A 22,076-nucleotide genomic window follows, 5' to 3' on the forward strand; every position below is an offset into this window, starting at 1 on the left:
TAGAATATATATATTTATGTAATTATTTATATTATTATATATAATTTTTAGTTTGGAATTTAATTTAGATTATTGATACAATCTAATCGGGTTTATTTGTAAAGTAATCATGAACATATAATTAGGGGGTTAATTTTTATGTGATTGATTTAACCTTATTGGACAAATGACAAAATTGATTTCTTTGTATTAATATAGTTGTATTTTCTTATTTTCTGGAAAATCTTTAATTGCAAGTTATTTATGCTTTTGGCTGTTTAAAAAAAAGATTGCCTGTATTAGGATCTTGTGTAAATGGTATTTGCAGTCAAGCTTAATTTCGTTGCAATTCTGGTTGAGTTGTCATTATGTCATATGTTGTTATATCTCCTTGGTCAGGTGTTGTTGTATAACCTCGTGGATGTGAGCCATTGTGTGTTTTGTTCCAAATGGTCAATCTTGGGTTAGTGATTGTGTATCCTTCACCTGTGGTTTGTCAGGATTAGTTATGGCTGTCTGTTTTGCAATAGAGTTCTCGTAGAGAGACCTTTCCTGTTAGTGTCCTATGAGAGAGAGTGGCTTTCGAGCGGGGGTCGCGCCCGAAGTGGATGGCAGGATAACCCGTCCAAAGTCAGTTAAAAAGTGATAACCTAATAATTGATTAGGGGGTGGGTAGAATAAATATTAATTAAGATAATGTACTTCGTGCATAGGTGAGTGCTAGTACAGGGCTCATAATGTTGCGAGAAGGCCTGGAATGGCAAACTCACCACCTTGTCTTCACGAAAGGATTGGTAGGGTCCGCATGAGACTTAGTTGGAACCGGAGGTTCGGGAGAGGTTACTAGGACAGTGAGCCGGGACTTATAGAGGTTGTACCATGGTATCCATCTTAAGTTGTGCGTTGACACTCTCTCCTTAGAGTCACTAGTGTTTGTGAGTTGAGTCACATGGATGTTTGCAGAGTCATGTAGTTCTTTCGTACTTGTCTTATTTTGCTTGCTTGAGGGTCTTCTACTATCTCCTAGCACGGTGGGGTGGTTCCATTTCGGGATCACATGGTCGGGTGGTAGTGCCACTTCCCATCGGATGTTCTAGATTGTATCTTCAGGCGAGGAAAGGCTTCGTTGGTGTTTCTTGGTTCGTGGTTCATGTACCAGCTGCTGTTCGTGATCATTGTTCAGTTGAGACCTTGTGGTCATTGTATCAAACTTTTATGTAACCTTGATATTGTAACTTTGGATTCTGTGGTATTTTGAAAGCCATGTATTTATGGATATTGTAATATTATGTTAGTGGAATGTATGTTAATTCAGTTGTTTTGATCTTATGTATAAATAGTTTATGAATAAATAAATACATTGGAATACTTTGATTCTTTCATTATGGAATTTAGATGTATGTGTAGGTTTAATATTAAGCATTTAATTTACCTAATTAAATGGACAATTGGATTAACCATGGTGTTAATATAATCTACGAATTAATCTTCGTTGGTAACCCTTAGGAAATCATGTGTTAGACTTTCGTTGTGTTATTAACATGCTATTGTTATAAGTAATGCACTTAATCTTTTTAAAAAAATGTTTCACCCTTTAGTTGCCTAGTTGTGTTGTTTTCCTTTAGGGTTCCTGGCGGAGCATTACACGGGCTTTTACTACTAAAGACAAAGGCAAAGGCAAGTCCTCTCAACAAAAAGGACAAGGCAAATCTGAAGATAATTCCAAGAATCTGAAGAATATCACATGTCATATTGTGGTAAGCTTGGTCATATGAAGAAACACTACAGAAAGTGGTTAGCTAATCAAAAATCCAACTAGAGAGGGTCTCAATAGAAGGCCCATGTTGCAGAGCATTTTGAGTAGGAGTCTACCTTCTATGCATTTATGGCCAAACAACCAACAGATCATGCAAAGTCTGCTATGTGTACATTGATTCTAGAGCATCTCAGCATTTTACACACAAGAAACATTGGTTCATGGAGTAGAAGGCTTGCTGAAATTCAATGATCTTCGATGGTGGTGAAGACTACACAATTGTCAACAAAGGCAATGTTCAAATTACATCTAATGGGAGAAATCTGATTTTTCTCAATGTATACTATGTTCTAGGTATGGAGCTCAATTTGCTCTCTAAGTCTGATTATGCGACACTATCAGAAGTTGGACGTCATCTTCCGTACACATAAGTGTCATACTATTGACAAGGAGTCCAAGAAAACGATTGCAATTGGCCTCAAAGATCATGGCTTGTATAGGCTAGTTGAAACCGAAGAACCTCAGGAGCATGCAAAGGCTGCAAAGAGTTCATCTATCAGTGCTCTTTGGCATCAACGTTATGGGCATCTCAACCTGTTTCACCTCTCTCAGTTGGCTTGAGAAAATTTGGTAGACGGCTTAACTGAGATTCAGCAGTAGACACATGGTGTGTGTGGAGCTTACCAAGCAAGGAAGCAACATCTAATTCCATTTTCAGACGGACAAGCTTGGAGAGCATCCAAGGTCCTTCAATAGGTTCCAGAGAAACAAGAATCGCCCGAACTCGCCCAAACTCGACGAGTCCGGGTCCGAGTCATGACTCCCGAGTCTGCAGAGCTCGGACTCGGACTCGGCCAAGTCCAGGGGGCAAACTCGCCAGCCTCGCCGAGCTGGCGAGTTTGGCCTAAAATCGCCAAACTCGGCGAGTCCCGTGCCTGAAACTCGGTCTCTGGCTGGGTTAAACAAAATGACAAAAAAAAAACATTTTAAAAGTTTTTTGTAACTTCTTTTTTTTTGTTATTTATCCTTAGCCCTTAAAAGTGAACTTCATTTCATTCACTTGCAAAAATACGAGTAAAGTGAGTTGTGAAGAAAAACAAGGGTGCATTGAAGAAAAACAAGCAAGGAGGAAGCTCAAGATTTCTTCAATTTATCACATTGGGGCTGCATTGTGTTTGGATTTGGTGCATCAAGAGTTGGATAGGAAGAGTTTGCAGCTCATTTCAAGCTTGTTGTAACAGATAAGATTGTTTTTTTTTAGGTTTTTTTGTTTCTTGTATGCAAAAATTCCATTTTCTATTCATTTATTTAGAAAGTTTTACATTTTCTTCCAAAATCTTTTGTATATTACTATGTAGGGTTTGTAAAAAAAAAAAATTTAAAAGTAGGGTTTGACAAACCCTACAAAAAAAAAAAATTTAAAATTTACAAACCCTACGTTAGTTTTTTGAAAAAAAAGTTCAATGAGAATGAATGCACAACCAAGAATGAATGTATTAATTTATTTTTGTATTTGTAATGTTTTATTACAGCAACCTTCACTTTCTTATTTGCCTCGAGTTTCACAAAACTATCATACAATGTCTTCTAGTTCTTCTAGACCTCCCATTAGAAAGGACCTGTTGACGTGTATTTTGTACACTATCAAACACAGAATAAAATACCTAAAGGTACCTTATCCTCTCTTGAGTAAAGTTTCCGAATGCTGAAGATATCGCGAAAAGGATCAATCGGAGAAACTTCAAGGTTCTTGTATGTAGGGTCTCTACGTGTGGATAAGCTCCAGTGGTATGATGTGATTTGCTGGAATCACAAGGGGACTTACATTTGATGATTGAACTTCTGATCTGCTTTGCTGGAACACAGGCTCTTACTAGCTTAGATTTGAAAAAAAAAGGAAAAAAGATGAGGGCGAAGAGAGGATCTAATCCTAATACTAAGAATGTAGGAGCAATGATTGATCTTCGATGAAACTCTAACTAGGTCTTGTTTTGACATCGCAGGACCATCTCCACAAGGCTAGTGCGATCTTCGAAGGGAAGCTTTATGATGTTCAAATCATCACTGCAGGGCATAGACACCATCAGGTTGATGCATATCAATGAAGAAGCGACAATTGAAGTTAAGCTTAAGCTAAACGATTCCAGTTGACTACACAAGGCAAGTCTGCAATCAACAAACTGCTAGTAGTATGGATGTACGAATTTCACCATCAATCAAGCACATTTCTTCCATTCATCTAATCATCTACCATCTAGGATTGAAGATTCAACAAGAAACCATGCATATTGCAAGAAACGACACACTTCACCATTACTTCAATGAAAATGGAGTTTGTTTACAATCAATGGCAACAATTTCTTGCCTTGTCCTCCTATTCTATTCTAATTGCTATTCTAATCACCTTCTAACTACTCTCTATCTACTAACTGCTTCCAACTATTTTCAACTCTCTGACCCCTTTACAAAATGAAATGCCAGGGCTTATATAGTGCCCTCAATACAATTCGATGGCTTAGATCAATTCGAGATCAATGGCCAAGATTCAACAATGAAAACCCTAATTAGGGTTTGTTACAACCATTACATAACATTTAATGCTTGACCAATGATAAAATTGTATTGCTTGGACACATGTCCTCTCTGAAAAATTCGACCAATGGATAGACGGGGTAGGTACATCGGAGTTTGTGCCACCTTCCATGAGCTAGGTACATTGAATTTGGACATGCTGAGGTGGATCACACTAACTGGAGGAGTGATGACTGGGATGACACCTCGTCTGACACTTGTAACTTGGTAAATATTCAACTTGATGTTGTTGAGAAGCTAGCTTTAATTAATTCATCTGGAACTATCTGCTTCTTCAATGAACCCTTTGCTCTGACTTCTTGTGTCCTTGATTTGCAGGATGATTGATGTACCTCGCCTTGGAACGCTAGATTGGAAGAGCTCGTCCTTGTCGATGCTAGGCTGGAGGAGGTCGCCCTTGTCCTTGCTTGATCGTCCTTGATCTGGCTTGATTTTCCTTGATGAGAGCCTTCCGACTTGTAAATCCTTCGAGCTTGGGAGTCGCCATCTTGATACCTACACAACATTTCAAAATTAGTAACATGTTTTGCAACGTGGAAATATAGACTAGAAAGAGGATTTAAGTTTTAAATTAGGAAACCTCATGATAAATCTTTGAATTATCATTTCCTAAATTTAACTGAGCCACTTGAGATTGAAAATTGAAAATTGAAAATTGAGACTAGGAGAATCTCGCCATACCTCCACTTGGGAATTAACTCTAAGAAAAGATGCAAAATTAAGCAAGTTTGCTAGGCAAAATGTGGATCGAAGTCTTCAAAATGTGCTTCTTCTATCAACTTCACCACTTCTAGCCTTCAACGTCTTGAGGAAAATTCGCTCCACCTCTAGCCTTCAACTCGCACTCCTTCTTGGACCAGATTTCGCACTCCTTTATTGCTCCTTCAAAATCGCACTTGGACAAATGATTGAAAGATGGATTAACATGCTCAACACACCCCTCCTATATAGGCGCTCATCTTGATAATTGCCCCTAGGCCGACTTGGAAAATAGGCCCAAAAAACAAATAAAATTTAATAAAAGAGGGGGCCGACCTTGCAAAATAATACCCCAAGCGCTCCCTTTTTTAAAATTTAATTTAATAATAATTAATTAAATGCCTTTGTAATTAAAAACTTCGATTTTTTAAAGGCTTTAAATTAATTATTGAATGTCCATGTGCTATTTTTAAATACCAATTTAATTAAATCTTTCACATTTTTATCGAATTTGGCATTTTAATGTAATTCGAAAATATTGGCGCCTAAGCATGGGAGGAATAAGGGACACTAACCACATCGCTCTGGTCCCTGACTGAGGGACAGGAGCGATTTAGCATTTTGCTCTTGAATTCCTCGCCTTTTACGTTTAAAATCACTTCCTCTACTTTGAAACTGGCATCTTCATTGGGAATCCTGAGCTTGATCGATCAATGTTGTAGATGAATGCCTCTTAAGATCATTATCGCCCTGGTCCCTGGCTGAGGGACAGGAGCGAACTTTGCATTTCCCCTTGGCCTTTGTCTCTTTAAGTTGCCAAATTGATTCGTGAGGTAGGCAATGATCCCCTTGTTTATTTCACACACGCCAAACTTCTTCTTTGCAAAGCAAATTTGTCCTTCAAGTGGTTTTCGCCCTGGTCCTTGACTGGAGGACAGGAGCGAACTTTAGTTTCTAGCTCAAATTTGTGATCCTTTAACATTCACTTCTTGCCTATCACCTTTCAAATGACATTTTCAACCTTGTATAACTTTGCTTTGATGTGATCTAGGAAGAAAAATGATGGATTTTGTGAATATCGCCCTAGTCCTTGACTGAAGGACAAGAGCGAACTTTGATCTATGGTGCAAATCCTCCATCATATTGATATCAAATAATCTTCAAGGCGTAGAATGATGTCCTTTATTCCTTCTTGAACATTTGAAACGAACGTGGCCTTCAAAGTTTAAGCATATTTTACTATTTCGCTCTGGTCCCTTGGAGAGGGACAGGAGCGAACTTGGGCAATTTCATCACATTTTGCGGTCTTTGCAACTTCATTTCTCTTCGAGGCGTTCCAAACATCATTGCCCCTTGTACCTTGGTTTGGAGTGGTTTAAACTTGGATGGAAGGCAAAGTAACCAAGATTTCGCCCTGGTCCCTGGCTGAGGGACAGGAGCGATCTTGCACTTGTAAGCTCGTTCTTGCTTTGCCAACTTTCAAACTTGTTTTCAATGGACTCGTCATGCTCCCTTTCATTCACCATTGGCATGGAATTCATTTCAACTTGGTGAGAAATTCTCCTTAGGAAGAAATCGCTCTGGTCCCAGGCTGGGGGACAGGAGCGCCTTGGACAACATGGGCTTCACTTGGCGTTTTGCAATCTTCAAATTATCTTCAATGGGTTCGTTACGCCTCCTTTGCTTGCCTCAAACTTAACACTTGATCTTTGCCCAAAACTTGTCTTATAAAGAAAATCGCTCTGGTCCCTGGGAGAGGGACGGGAGCTAACATTAAAATTCGCCCTGGTCCCTGGCAGAGGGACAAGAGCGATTTTGCTTCTAGGGCCAATTTTCCTTATGATGGCAGTTTCAAGTTATATTCAACTGATAAAATGTACCTCCTTTGTTCTCCTCAAATCGCAAAATCGTTCAAATCTTTCAAGGACAAGGCAATTTTGGATTTTAAGCTCCGGTCCTTCAGTGAGGGACAGGAGCGATTTTTGTCCTTGAGGGCAAATGTTCATCTTTTCGTCGCAAACGACTAAGTCTGGATGTTCCATCATGTTGAGTTCACCTTTCATCATGTCCTTAACGCTTTAGTTTGATCAAAATGAGGTCAAAGTGGTCTAAACAAGACATTTCGCCCTGGTCCCTGACTGAGGGACAGGAGCGATTTGGCCTCAAACTTCAAAAATTTGCCATTTTCGAATCTCAAAATCTTCAAAGCTTCCAATTTACGTTCAACTGCATCTCCTGGCAATCCTGCACAAGAAAAGTGAAACAAATTAATGACCAAGATGCATAAAAACATCAATTTCGCCCTGGTCCCTGGCTGAGGGACAGGAGCGAACTTGCTTCCACAGGCCAAAATATCAAGATTTTAAGGCTTTGGTCACTTGACAAGGCAAAATTAAGTCATTTCCAATGCCCGGAATCAATTATCAAAATTTCCAAAAATTTGGTCAAAATCATTCAATCAGACAAAATTCCATAATCCCATCATCAACACTTAGGCAAAATTTGGACTCGCATTCGAGATTCCGACTGAACCTAGACCAACTTTCTTGACCGCTGACAGATTCACCTTATTTCAAAATTGCATCTATGCGAGGATGCTCATCAATTCTTCAAAATTGGACTGGACTCTGGCTTGAAAACATCAAAACGGAAACCCAAAGGCTTAACCCTAGTCCAGACGACTGACTCACTAACCCAAAACCCTAAAAAGCAGAGAGAAGGACGAGCAAAACGAGCAAAAAGAGGGGGTCCCCATTTGCAATGGGGCAATGTGTGAAAACGTCACAACAGGACCCTGCTTGGAAATTTCATGAGGATTTTCTAGGGCAAAAAAAGGGGCAGACAAAGTGTTTTTTTTTGCAAAACAATATTCCATGGAGGCATATATAGATTGAAATACCATATTGTTGGTGTGCGTGGGCATGATGTCGACCGATGCATTGAAGCAACAACTGAGGCCATACGCGAGTGCTATGTAATGGTTGAAGCAATTGAAAACAAAAAGAAGCAAAAGGATGATCTTGCGGCCATTGGAACTAGGACAGATTTAGGTTGTGTTGAAGGGCCTTCTTCCATGCCTCCATATTGTCCCACTCACCATGCTACTGCTAGTGCTAGTGATTCTTCTTCTGCAAGTGCCACTACTCATGTTCCTAGCACTGCTAGTGGTAGTGGGAGTGTTAGCATTGGACCTAGAATTCGTAAATCTAGGTTGGATACCTTCTTTGCGCCTCGCACTACTCTTGGGTCCCAACAGTCGCTTGAGAGCATGGTTGGAACAAGGAGGTCCATGAAGCCGCTAAAATGGCAGTTGGCAGGTTTTGGGTCTACGGCAGTGTTCCATTCTTTACAGCCAGGTGAATGTTTTATGTTTGATCGTTTTAATTTTTATACTTTGATTCTTCGTTTTATTTTTTCCCGTACATACTTAACTTATCTCATTTAATTTATTTGTTACAGGTCTCCTTATTGGCAAAAAATGGTTGATGCCCTTACCATATGCAGGGCGGGGTTCAAAGCCCCTTCTGAGGCTGATTTGAGGGGACCCATTTTGACTCAATTGGTGAATGATGCAAAGAAGGAATTAGGTGAACAACGCTAGATATGGAGCACTAAAGGTTGCACCATCATGACTGATGTTTGGAAGGATAGGAGGAATAGAACTCTCCTTAATTTTCTTGTTTCTTCCGTGGGTGATTAATTAATTTTAGTTTCATTTAGTCATTAATTTTTTATTTTTCATTTAATGATTTATTGAATGATCATTGATCTTGCTTTATTTTTTTATTTTAGGGGGCATCATTTTCATCAAGTCCATCGATGCCTCCGCCCATTGCAAGAATGCCACCTACCTATGTGAGCAGATAGAGGAGGTGATTGATGAGATGGGTGAGGAGAACGTGGTACAAGTGGTGACCGACAATGCAACAAATTATGTTGCTGCAAGTAAATTTTTTATTACAAACTAATTTTGTTTGCAAATTAATTACTATTTTGTAACTTCATTAATTACAATGCAACAAATTATGTTGTTGCAGGTAGACTATTGATGGAGAGGCACCCATCTATAGTTTGGACTCCATGTGCCGCCCATTGCATTGACCTCATGTTGGAGGATATTGGAAAACTTCCATGGGTCAAGAGATGTGTAGAAAGGGCGAGAAATGTGTGCAAATTTGTATATAATCATTCATGAGTGTTGGCTCTTATGAGACAATACACAGAGCAGAAGGAGTTAGCTCGTCCAGGAATCACAAGATTTGCCACAAACTTCATCACATTGCAGTCCATGCTTCGTTGTAAGTCGGCCTTGAGACGTATGATTGTTGGTGAGGAGTGGTCTTCCTCATCCTATGTTGCCACCCCTGCAAGGAAAGATATGGCAGACTACATTTTTTATGAGCGAGACTTTTGGATCCCTTGTGATGAGATAGTGAAGGTAAATTTTTTATAAATTCTACAATTTAACTTTTTGTTTTATAACTTATTCATCATATTCTCTTATTTGCTCATTTTTTCTAAATTACACAATATTTTCAATTTTGCAGTTTGTTAAGCCCTTGGTGGTTCTGTTGTGAGTTGCGGATGGAGAAAAGCCCGCAATGGGCTACATATATGAGGGCATGGATAGGGCAAAGGAGGGCATCAAATTCGTCTATGGAGGAGATGAGAGCAAGTATGGTCCCATTTGGGAGATCATTGATAGGAGATGGCATCATCAGCTTCATAGGCCCATCCATGCAACGGCCTATTATCTGAATTTGGCATTCCATTTTAGCCCTACTTTCAAGGCTAATGTGGAGGTCCTTAATGGGCTATATTCAATCATGGAGAAGATGGCACCTGCTGGTTCTACTCAGACAGAGCTTATTCGAGAGCTACAGTTGTTCTCAAATGCACAAGGGGAGACCTTCTCTCGTACTATTGCCAAAGAAAGTAGGACAACTATGATGCTAGGTAAAAATAAATTGTAAGGCTTAATTTTAGTTTTATTGTATATTGTTAAATGAGTTTATGAGTGAGACTGATTTTATTTATTTTTCTCATTTCAAACTCAGATAATTGGTGGAGTTTTTTTAGCCCAATGACACCAAATCTTCAGAAGTTGGCCATTCGCATCTTGAGCCAACCATGCAGCGCATCTAGTTGTGAGCGCAATTGGAGTATGTTTGAGCACATACACTCCAAGAGGGGCAATAGATTATCCGTGGAGAAGATGAATGATCTCGTCTTTAGTGATGATGACACTAATTGGATCGACTAGGTAGATATAGAGGCTGAGGCTGCAGCCATGGCAGAGGAGCAGAGAGCACAAGCAGAGACAAGAGATTCAGAGGTAGATAGTGACACAGATATTCCTGATGTTGGTGAGCATGGCATGGTGTCACGGGGAGCGGCTGTGGCTGCCGAATCATCCAGGACCTACCTTAAAAACCTTCGCAGGGGGTCGGGGCCAGAGGGTGCACGCTCCTTTGAGCAATAGGCTTGTAGTTGTATTTACCTTTGGTATTTGTATGGAACATTTGATGATGATCATATGATGACGTGGATTTTTTATTCCATGAGTTTTGTAATATTGTATACATTTGACTATATTTATATATCTATGTTTGTTATTTCCTTCAGCTACAATTTGCGTTTATGCTTATGTGATCGATGTATACTTGTGTATGTAATCAAATGAGCCGAGTTTGATGATGTTATTGTGTCTTTTTAAGGTGTATTCAATAAAGGGTGCATAAAACAAGTTTTAAATCTTTAAAAATCTCCAAATTTCTTGAGTTTTTCACTTTCCTGAGTCCAACCAAGTTTGACTCCAAGTCCCCAGTCCGAGTCTGAGCCGAGTCTGAGTCTCCTTTCTTTGGTAGGTTCATGCAAATGTTTGTGGACCAATGAATACTGCATTGGTCATTGGTGCCAGGTATTTTCTCTTGTTTGTTCATGATTTCAGTAGGAAAATGTGGGTATTTTTTCTTAAGGCAAAATCGAACATGTATAATGAATTCCAAAACTTTAAAGCATTAGTTCAAAAAGGTTCAAGATGTCCAATCATCACTCTTACGTCAGATAATGGGGGTGACTTCTGTTCAAATATATTCATCAACTTTTGTGCTAAAAATGGTATCAAGCGTCAGCTTACCACACCCTATACCCCTCAGCAGAATGGTGTTGTTGAGCGAAGGAACCGTACTATTATGGAAATTGCTCGTTATATGCTAGAGAACAGAAATGTTCCAAAGAAGTTTCAAGTGAGGCACTTTATACTGCAGTGTATGTTCTTATCTGGTCTCCCACACAAGCCATCAAGAAAATGACCCAAGAGGAAGTTTGGTCTAGGAGAAAACCAAAAATTAGCCATCTCAAGATTTTTGGTTCGACTACATATGTTTGGATTCCAGATGCTAAGACAACTAAACTGGATTCCAAAAGTCAGAAGTTGATGCTTATAGGATATAGTGACAATCATAAGGCCTATCGGCTAATTGATGTGAACACTAATCATCTCACATTTAGCAGAGATGTTGTATTTGATGAAGAATATGGGCCCTTTCAGCTCTCTTCTCCCATCAAGAGTCTTGAAGATTACCCTTTACAGGCTAAAGATTTGGGTGCTAGGCTTCCATTAGCTCCACCTGATGCAAGGGATTCTAACGATTCTGAACTTGTGGAATCTCCTAGGCAAGTACCCATATCAGCAAATTTCCCTCACGACAACCTGGATCAGCATCCAGATGATTTCATTCCATGCAGCCCAAGTCATGATGATCGTCCTGATTTGGACAAAGATGCATCTAGCCTACAACCTAAGTGGTGGGAAAAGCTCATTAGTGATGTTCAACATAATGAGCTAGTTGAGCGTAGATCATCAAAAGGCAAAAGTAAGCAAAGTATTGTGAACTTTGCTCCAATGGCCAACATTCGAAATGTTTATGAGCCCTAGGACTATTTGGAGGCGAAAGGTAAACCTAAATGGGAAAAGGCTATAGAATCTAAACATCATAGTCTTTTGAAGAACAATTCTTGGGTTTTGTCAGATCTTCCACCAGAGAAGAAACTCATTGGCTACAAATGGGTGTACAAGGTGTCAGATCTTCCACCAGAGAAGAAACTCATTGGCTACAAATGGGTGTACAAGGTGAAGTACAAAGTTGATGGAGTACTTCATTAATACAAAGCTCGGTTGATGGATAAAGGATTCTTGCAGAGAGAAGGCATTGACTATGAAGAGACCTTTGCTCCTACAACAAAGATGAGCACCATCTGGCTTATTCTAGCCATTGCAACTCAATTTGGCTAGAAAGTCCATCAAATGGACATGAAGACTGCCTTCCTCAATGGAGATTTGGAGGAAGAGATCTACATGGCATAGCCTCTAGGTTTCAAGGTTGCAAGCAAAGAGCACCATGTATGCAAATTGGTGAAGGCTCTTTATGGCCTAAAGCAGGGCCCCAAGGGCCTGGTATATAAAGATTGACAAGTATTTGGATGCATAGAGATTTCTGGGAGTCCATCAGATCCCAATTTATATGTCAAGAGCATTGGTAGTGACATTATTCTTCTTGTCATCTATGTGGATAATATCATCATTGCTAGTAGTGTGGCACATTTGCTTGAGCAAAGCAAATTGAATTTGTGTCAGGCTTTTGATATGACAAATTTGGGCCTTCTGCATTATTGTCTTGATGTAGAACTTTGGCAAACAAGCGACAATATTTTCATTTCTCGGTCTAAATATGCCAGGAGTTTGTTGGACAAGTTCAAGATGACAGATTGCAAAATCTTGTCTACACCTATGGAGAAAGGGCTAAAACTTTCAGCCAAATCAGACTCACCAATGGTCGATGAGTCAACTTTGAGGCAACTAGGGGGCGGCCTTATCTACCTTAGAGCCATTGAATCGATTTAAGTTATGTTGTTACATTTCTCATTTCATGACATCTCCTAAGGCAGAACATTAGGTTGCAGCAAACTGAGTACTAAGATATGTGAAAGGGACACCTGACTTTGGTATTATGTATAGCAAAAGAAAAGATCCTCGACTGATTAGTTTCACGGATTCAAATTGAGCAAGTTTTGTTGATGACACATAGTCTACTTCTGGGTATGTTTTCAATCTTAGTACAGGTGTAGCCACATGGACCAGTAAGAAGCAGCAAGTAGTCGCTCTTTCCTCGACAGAATCAAAGTAACGAGGAACTATCAAAGCAACATGTGAGGCAATATGGCTTTGGAGGATGCTTTCTGACATAAAAATGTCTCAACCAAGGCCTTCACCCTTGTTATGTGACAATCAAGGGGTGTTAAAGCTTGCCAAGAATCTAGTGTTCCACAAGCGTACAAAGCAATTTGAGCTCCATTGTCACTTCATACAACAGCTCGTTGAAGATGGATCAATGATGTTGCAGTATGTTCCTACTTAGAATTAGACTGCAGGCATTCTTACCAAGTCCCTGAGTCCAAACAAATTTGTAAAATTTCAGGACAAACTTGGTGTAGTTAGTAGAATGACCATTATGGGAGCGTATTAAAGTAATATTGCTATAATGGTCATGTAAGTCAGTTAGTTGGTATGTAGAAACTTTCTTTTATGTCTTTTGTTCTTGATTATTTCTGTTTTAGAAACATAGTTTGTAATCTCTATTTAAGGAGTCTTCCGCTCCTTTGTAAATATTCGATTATGATTTCATTAATTGTTACATGTTCGAGGCCAGTTTCCAATTTTAATAAGTTCTCTGAAAATGGCTCTGTTGTTTTAAACAAAACCATGGAAAGTTTTCTATTATCAGCATTAATATACTCATATATCACATTTGAAGTTTCCATTGTTATTATTTCTCTACATCTATCTTCTTTGTCTTCTCATTTTATTTTCCCACCCATGATCTTGTAATGCATATTGCTCTTTAATCTACGCTTTCTTTTCTCACCATTTTTAATGTGCTTAATCTTATATTTTTGTCTTGTCCTAGTCCCTTTGTCTATACACCCAACATATTTTTTGTGTTCCAAACTGAATCCAAAGAATGTATGCAACAATTGTCCCATACACAAACAACATGTTTTTCTTGTTTCATAAATGGATATGTTGATGGTGTTTTTGCGCACTATGCAACACAAAGTAAAATACTAAGTATTCTATCCTCTCTTGAAAAAAGATTCCCCAAATGCTAAGCTGTGTGATTAAATGGAACGACTCCAATGTTCTCGAATGTCAGGTCTTGAGGTGCTCTTGGTAGACTCGGTTGTTTAATGTGACATTGCTGGAATCACAAGGTGGACTTACAATGAATCTTGAACGCTTCGATATTGTTGGAACATGGAATTTCACTTGATTTGGAAAAAAAGGAAAAAGGATAGGGTTTAGAGAGTTAATCTAATCCTAGGAATACAAGAGTAATGGACAATCTTTGGTGAAACTCAACTAATCTTTGCAAGACACTTTACAATCAGCAAGGTGCTAGTAGTATGTAGTATCGATGTACAAATTTCACCACTGATCATACACAAAGTTCTTCCATTCATCTAAACAACATGAAAATCAAACGAGAAGTAGAGACCATGCAAATTGTCGAGTCAACATATGAATTTCATCATATCTTCAATGAAGTTTACGTGCTTCTTACAACAATGTCTTGGCAACAATCTTTGCCTTCTCTTCCTAATTTACTCTAACTACTTGCTATCTGCTATTTTCTACTCTATTATCTATTAGCCTTTACAAATGAAAGAGTGGAGCCTTAAATAGTGCTCTCATTACAATTGAGTGGCTCAGATTGATTCAAAATCAATGGCCAAGATTGAAAGATAGAAACCCTAATTAGGGTTTGTTACACCCATTACAAAGCATTTAATGCTTGACCAATGACAAAATTACATTAAGTGGGACACATGTCCTTCCTTGAATTTTCTACCAATAGATGATGACAGTAGGTGGATCGGACTTTGTGCCCATATGTGGTAGTTATCTTCTTTGATGGATGAGGTAGTTACATTAAATATGGACGCCTTATCTTGAAATGATGTGATTGGATAAGTGATGACTAGACACCACCTTAACTAGCTTGATCTTTGTAGCTCGTCAAAAGTTTTAGAATGAAAGAGGCATATCTCTTGATACTCAATATTTCCAAGCTCAATCAATGAATGAGGTGATGGTGGGAGATATTGCAAAATTGCATCGTCTTCTAACTTTGATTAACTCTTCTGAAACTATCTCATGTCTTGATCACTTGCGCCCTGGAGCTTCTCTGGCTATACTAGAAATGACTCTTGGAATACCGGAGGAAATTGAAGATAGTGAACATTTTCTTCTCATCTCCATTATGTATACTTGATCACCCAAGTTGAAATCTTCTTTCAAGCCCTTTTGATGTTGAAAATTCTTTGCCTTGGTGAATCTTCTAGAACTTGACTCTTTGCCTTGGTCATGTTGAACTCCCCATGTTGCTGGCATTGATGCATTCCCTGTGTTGATCATGAAGTCCTTTGCATGATAATCTTGTGTAGTTCTCTCTCCAAGTTGCTGGCCTTGAATTTCTGATAATTTCTTTGGTGCTATTCACAGCCTACTCTTTCATGCTCTTCTTTAGTCACCTACAAAACAAACAAAAGACTATCAAACACACTTGATATACGCTGATTTTACAACTCTCTTTCATCTGATACTTCACTCTAAGTGGTCTGATTTTAGATCTTTTGGAGGTCTGACTAAGTCTGAGTTTCTTGTGATCAGGTCTGATTATTTTTATATGTTTCACCCCTGATTCTTTAACTTTTAAATTCTGATTTCTGAGTTCTGAGCCACTAACCTGATTCCTATTGCTTCCAGATCCGAGCATCATATGGAGCAAATTGTGCATGTGATCTTGCACAAATTTGGAGCAAATAATCCATGTAAGGGTGCACAATGCGCTTGAGAGCAATACTTACCAAATTTTTCACATCTTTATCCTTGTTCTTTGGGTATGGTTGATGGTTCAAGGCTGGGCGCTGTTGTTAAAGTGTCTCTTCCTCTTGTCCTAAATGAAATCTCGCCTCCTTAAATCACTGATTTGATATAGCAAAGGAAGCCTCAAAATCTTATGTTGCACATTCTGCATAGCAAAGGAAATAAACAAATCCTTATGTCGCACATCTTGGGGGGCAACAACAATAGCTCATCCTTAAGTCACACTTTTTGGTATGCAAAGGAAATAATTCATCTCTTAAGTCGCTCCTTTTCATAGGCAAAGGAAATCATCAATTGTTAAGTTGTGTTGATGATTTATAGCTTCAGTCGGATAAAATTAAATGTTAAATTGGCCTTAAGGCCTTCAACATTTAATTATATATATCAATCCGTATGTGCTATGATTAATATTGTTATATTACATGTTATCGGTTAACTAATTATACCGATTGCAAATTGTGGTTAAACGTCACTTATTATTGATCGCTATTGATTGACATGGCTCCACATAAGAGTCACGACTCTATGTGGAACTATGTCGGTTCCACATAGAGCCACGACTCTATGCAGTCCGCAAAAAGCATAGATATATTGGCACCACATTTTGGTGGCAGATGGATACACTAGTAGATACAACAGTCGATACGATAAGGTGCAGTCAATATACGAAGGTGAAGATCAATATAATTGCTGTCAATATCATTGATTGATATTATTACAAGTGCAATTAATATTCTGCAGATATATATAGTGTGATCAGCATTAAAGTAAGTGCTGAAATATGTGTATAGATATTACTGTGAATAATTCAAATCAGAGATTAATCAAAATATCAGTAATAAAATTATGTTCTGTAAATTGAATCATATAGAAATATAATATTGGATTAAATCTAAAGTGACAATAAAAATCTCAAATACCACATATATATAAATCTGATAAAAATTTAACATGGTATCAGAGCCAAGTTTCCTTCTATAAAGCCTAACCGCCTGAAGGAAGATCCGATTAAGATCAGATTGATATCTCCTTGAAAGTTTGTATTTTAAAATGACGAATGGAATCAGATTCGAAGACAGACTTGAAAGTGGCTCAAACTATGATTCATGGAAACTACGAATGATGTTGGTACTAAGCAAGAACGAGTTAAAAACAATAATAGAGAATCCTTCTAAACCTGATGGAAAAGATGAACAGAGTCAATGGGAAAAGAACAATATTAAAGCAATGGAGTTATTAGTAAATGGAGTAAAGAGTCACCTACTACCTATCATTACAAGGCTAGATTCTGCATATGACATGTTCAAAGCCTTGAAAGACATGTTTGAGATTAACAACACGAGCAGAATCCTCACACTTAAAAATCAACTTTCTAATATTAAAATGAGTAAAGAAGAGACTATCACTTCATATTTTATGAGGATAACAGAATTAAGGAACCAGCTCTCATCAATTGGTCACATTTATGATAATAAGGAGCTTACTAATAAAGATTGAGCACTTCTGAGGTAAAATTGTAAATATTGATTATTATTATTAATACTAATAATTATTTTATGGGCCCTGTGTAAATCATAAGGAAGTGACGACTTCCAAATGATTTCCACTTGTATTTTTTGAGGTTATTGGAAGGTGACGATCTTACAATAACTCGAGATTGTGGATAGAATCGCTGACTGAGGCAATCCACGTAAGAGCTTGTGGATAGAATCGCCGACAGCGGCAATCCACACAAGAGCTCATGGATAGAATCGCCGACTGAGGCAATCCACGTGAGAGCTCATGGATAGAATCGCCGACTCAGGCAATCCACGTAAGAGCTTGTGGATAGAATCGCTGACTGAGGCAATCCATGTGAGAGCTCATGGATAGAATCGCCGACTGAAGCAATCCACACAAGAGCTTGTGGATAGAATCGCCGACAGAGGCAATCCACTCAAGAGTTTGTGAATAGAATCGCCGACAGAGGCAATTCACATCTTGAAACTATGGTCCCAAGATAAGCATCATACGATTTATGAATATTGCTCCCAATACCTTTTATCCTCCCTAGCTAAGAGGGAGTGTTGATGATTTATAGCTTCAGTCGGATAAAATTAAATGTTAAATTGGCCTTAAGGCCTTCAACATTTAATTATATATATCAATCCGTATGTGCTATGATTAATATTGTTATATTACATGTTATCGGTTAACTAATTATACTGATTGCAAATTGTGGTTAAAAGTCACTTATTATTGATCACTATTGATTGACATGGCTCCACATAGGAGTCACGACTCTATGTGGAAATATGTCAGTTCCACATAAAGCCGCGACTCTATGCAGTCCGCAAAAAGTATAGATATATTGGCACGATCACATTTTGGTGGCAGATGGATACAATAGTAGATACAACAGTCGATACGATAAGGTGCAAGCAATATACGAAGGTGAAGATCAATATAATTGCTGTCAATATCATTGATTGATATTATTACAAGTGCAATTAATATTCTGCAGATATATATAGTGTGATCAGCATTAAGTAAATGCTGAAATATGTGTATAGATATTACTGTGAATAATTCAAATCAGAGATTAATCAAAATATCAGTAATACAATTATGTTCTGTAAATTGAATCATATAGAAATATAATATTGGATTAAATCTAAAGTGACAATAAAAATCTCAAATACCATATATATATAAATCTGATAAAAATTTAACAAGTTGCACTTTTGACATGGCAATGGAAATCGTTCAATTGTTAAGTCACACTTTTTCATAGGCAAAGGAAGTGATTTGAATGCTTAGCTCGTGCATTTTGGTGGTCTAAGGAAGTGATTTGTCTTCTACAATGTGGCATTGAAAATGCCTTTAAAAACTTTCAATCTCCATTCTAAAGTTGGTGGGGCCCAAGCAATGGCGTGGCATGGTAGTGAAGGGGAGTAAAGGATAATGAGTTGGAAGGGTGCGATAAAAAAGAGATGCCGCAGGAGTAAGGTAAATGAAGAGCATGAGGGTAGGATGAGTGCTGCGGTGAGGTAGGAATTAGGAAAAGGAATTTTGGGGGAAGTGATGAAGGTGTCGAAGAATAGGGAGGCATAAGGGATAAAGGGGATGTCGTGGCAAGGAGGCGATTAAGGTGGGTAGGCTAGGATAGGATTGGGTTATAAAGGGTGGAAAGGGAGGTGGGTTAGGATAGGATTGGGGTAGTGGAAGGGTATGCAAAGGGGAGTAAGGGGTAAAGGGTGTGAGATGTGGGTTAGAGGATGTAGGAAATGGAGGGTGGAAAGGAAGGTGGGTTAGGATAGGATCGGAGTAGCGGAAGGGTATGCTAAGGGGAGTAAGGGGTAAAGGGTGTGAGATGTGGGTTACGAGATGTAGGAAATGGAGGGTGGAAAGGAAGGTGGATTAGGATAGGATCAAGGTGGTGGAAGGGTATGCTAAGGGGAGTAAGGGGAGTAAGGGTGTGAGATGTGGGTCAAAGGATGTAGGAAATGGAAGGTATGAGAGGTAGAAGAAAGGTAGGAAGTGAGGGTAATGGAAGGGAGGGTAATAAAGATGAAAGGAAGGGTGGGTGTAGTTAAGGGAAGTTAGGAAATGGGAAGGTGACTATCATGGTAAGGAGGTGATAAAGGAAGAAAGATGAAGGAAGATGGAGGGATAAGGAATGGAAGATAGAGGATGGAGGAAGAAGGATGGGTGGAAGGTAAAGGATATGGGGTGAAATGGAAGGAAGTGAGGGGAAGTAGAAATGGAAGGGAAGATGAAAGATGGGAGAAGGTGAAAGATAAAGAAAGGTAGTGGAAGGAGATGGCGGTGAAAGGTGAAGTGGAAAGGTAGGAAGTAAGGATGGAAGGAGAGGAAGTGAAGAAAAGATGGAAGGAAATGGAAATGGAAAGGAAGATGGAGAGGTGAAGAATGTGGAAAGGATAGGGGATGGAAATGAGAGAGATCGGGTTTGATCACCTATGTGCAATGCTAGGAGAAGTGGAAGTGAAAAAGGAAATGGAAGTAAGGATTACGCTCTCACTTGGGTACCGGGAATGTTAGGTCGCACATTGGAGGGGTCAATGGAAGTGATGTCAATGCCATGGTTGAGCAAAGGAAGTGGTGTCAATGCCTTGGCTGGGCAAAGGAAGTGATGTCAATGCCTTGGCTGGGCAAAGGAAGTGCTCCAATGCTTAAGTCACACATTTGGGGGGGTCAAAGGAAGTGATTCCAAAATACGAACTTTGATAACTCAATCATTTCCTTGAGCCTTTTCATGATGATTTAGACTTCCAGCCTATCCTTCCAAGCATTGAACAGTTTGCCTTAGCCAAATTTGAATTTCATTTCCATTAGAGCGAGCAAAGATGTGAATCATTCATTTCCTAAGCCTTGAAGACTAACTGACCTCACTTCATCTATAGAGAGAGCCCTGACTTGATCAGCTCTTGACCAGCTACACCTCTTCCAAGTGAAGGGCTAATAGCTAAAGACTCTACAACTAACCAAGAAAGCAGAAATAGTGGGGGTCGCCATTTGCAATGGGGCGATGTGTGAAATGGTCAAAACAGGATCCAGTGCTTGTATTTGCCACTGTCCCTTTAGTATGACAATCATGAAAATGTACCTCCTCCTAAAGTAACTATGCATAACAACGCATTTCCATGTCTTTTCATATCATTTCTTCCACTACCTATATGCTAGATTAATGGGTATCTGAAGGTTTTGGGTAGATCACTAATAAAACATTGGGTGAAAGCACGGAATGTAAAGCCTTTCCATTGTCCAACCCCTCAACTCATATACAAATGGAGTATGACACAATACTTTTCAGGAGGGCTGAAGTGAGATAGGCCAGCAGATTAGAATGAAACCTGAACTCTTATAAATAGGACTCAGGCCAGGCAATGAACAAAAACAAATCCAAATTGCTCTCCATCCATACTTCTCCTGCAGGCAGCAACAGTAGCAGAACTTTAGAATTTGAAATTGACTCTCTTCCCAGTGAATACCTTGGAGTTACTATCTCATTATGTTTGAAATAGCATTGTCTTGACTTTTCAGAGTATGATTTTCCAGCTGTAAACTCTTCAGAAGATGATAAAAAAAATTCAGTTGTTGTGCATTCACTTGAGACTCTGACTGATGAGTGTCATTATCCCACTGATTCTGATGTGAATGGGCTCACAGTTGGAACTAACCCAGTTACATTTCCACCCATAAAAAAGATTTTTTTTTTACTTTACAGATATTTACTTTTAAAATACTAAGGAAAATACAACTGGCATAAAGCCAAGACAACATTTGAGCTTGTATGAACACGATATCTCTAAGAATAGGAGGGAGACAATTTTTATACAAAATGAATGATGTCTCTGTTTTATTATTAGTACAAGGAAAAAAGCCATCATTCTTCAGTGAGCCACAGAATTGTCTTCAAATGTAATATCAATATTCCTAGAAAGGGCAATAAAATTAATGGTCCAAGAAATTACAAGCAACAGTTTTAAAATGGGTCCACCTAAAGTGTTAAGAACATATCGCACAAGATATCATGGAATGGAAAATAAACTGATGAATATTCAAAGAAGAAGAAATCAGAGCAAGAATGGAAAATTAAATGGTAAACAAGGTATATAAAGTACTTGAAATATATATGCACTAACTGAATAAGATATATATATTATAAAGAACTGAAAAATGGGCAAAAAATTAGGTTGGCAAAAATATTGTATGCTTAATTTTAAAATAGATGGAAAGGACCCACACCACACACACACACATCATTTTGCTTCTTTTTTAATTTTCTTGGCTTATTTGTCTCACTTGAAATGTCTACTGTAAAAGTATGAGAAAACAAAAATTTCAGACATCCAACATCTAAAGTTCTGAATGATCAGATTAATAGCATCTTACCTTTGCATAGAAATATAAATCATCAGAAAAAATATATTATGCTTGTAATCACCTGATATTTTTGGTTTTGCTGAGGATTCTGAGATCATCGTTGCCTCCAGCATTGCCTCCAGGACTGTACCTGCTCTAAGATCAAGTCTTGCTCTAACATGTGATGCACAAGCCTGTAATTTTCCAACCATAAGAGATATGGAAGTTCAAACCAAG

The 22,076-nt window shown here is 38.5% G+C and overlaps 1 protein-coding gene across 1 annotated transcript in view; it reads right to left on the reverse strand.

Moving 5' to 3' along the window:
• LOC131051126 (uncharacterized) overlaps positions 1 to 22,076 on the reverse strand; it is a 238,784-nt gene that overhangs the window by 97,600 nt on the left and 119,108 nt on the right. The window contains exon 8 of the mRNA XM_057985499.2: positions 21,922 to 22,033. Within this exon, the coding sequence (XP_057841482.2) occupies positions 21,922 to 22,033 (112 nt within the window). The remainder of the gene's footprint in view (positions 1 to 21,921; positions 22,034 to 22,076) is intronic.

This window comes from Cryptomeria japonica, chromosome 3, assembly GCF_030272615.1.
Source record: "Cryptomeria japonica chromosome 3, Sugi_1.0, whole genome shotgun sequence".
Classification (NCBI taxonomy): Eukaryota; Viridiplantae; Streptophyta; class Pinopsida; order Cupressales; family Cupressaceae; genus Cryptomeria; species Cryptomeria japonica.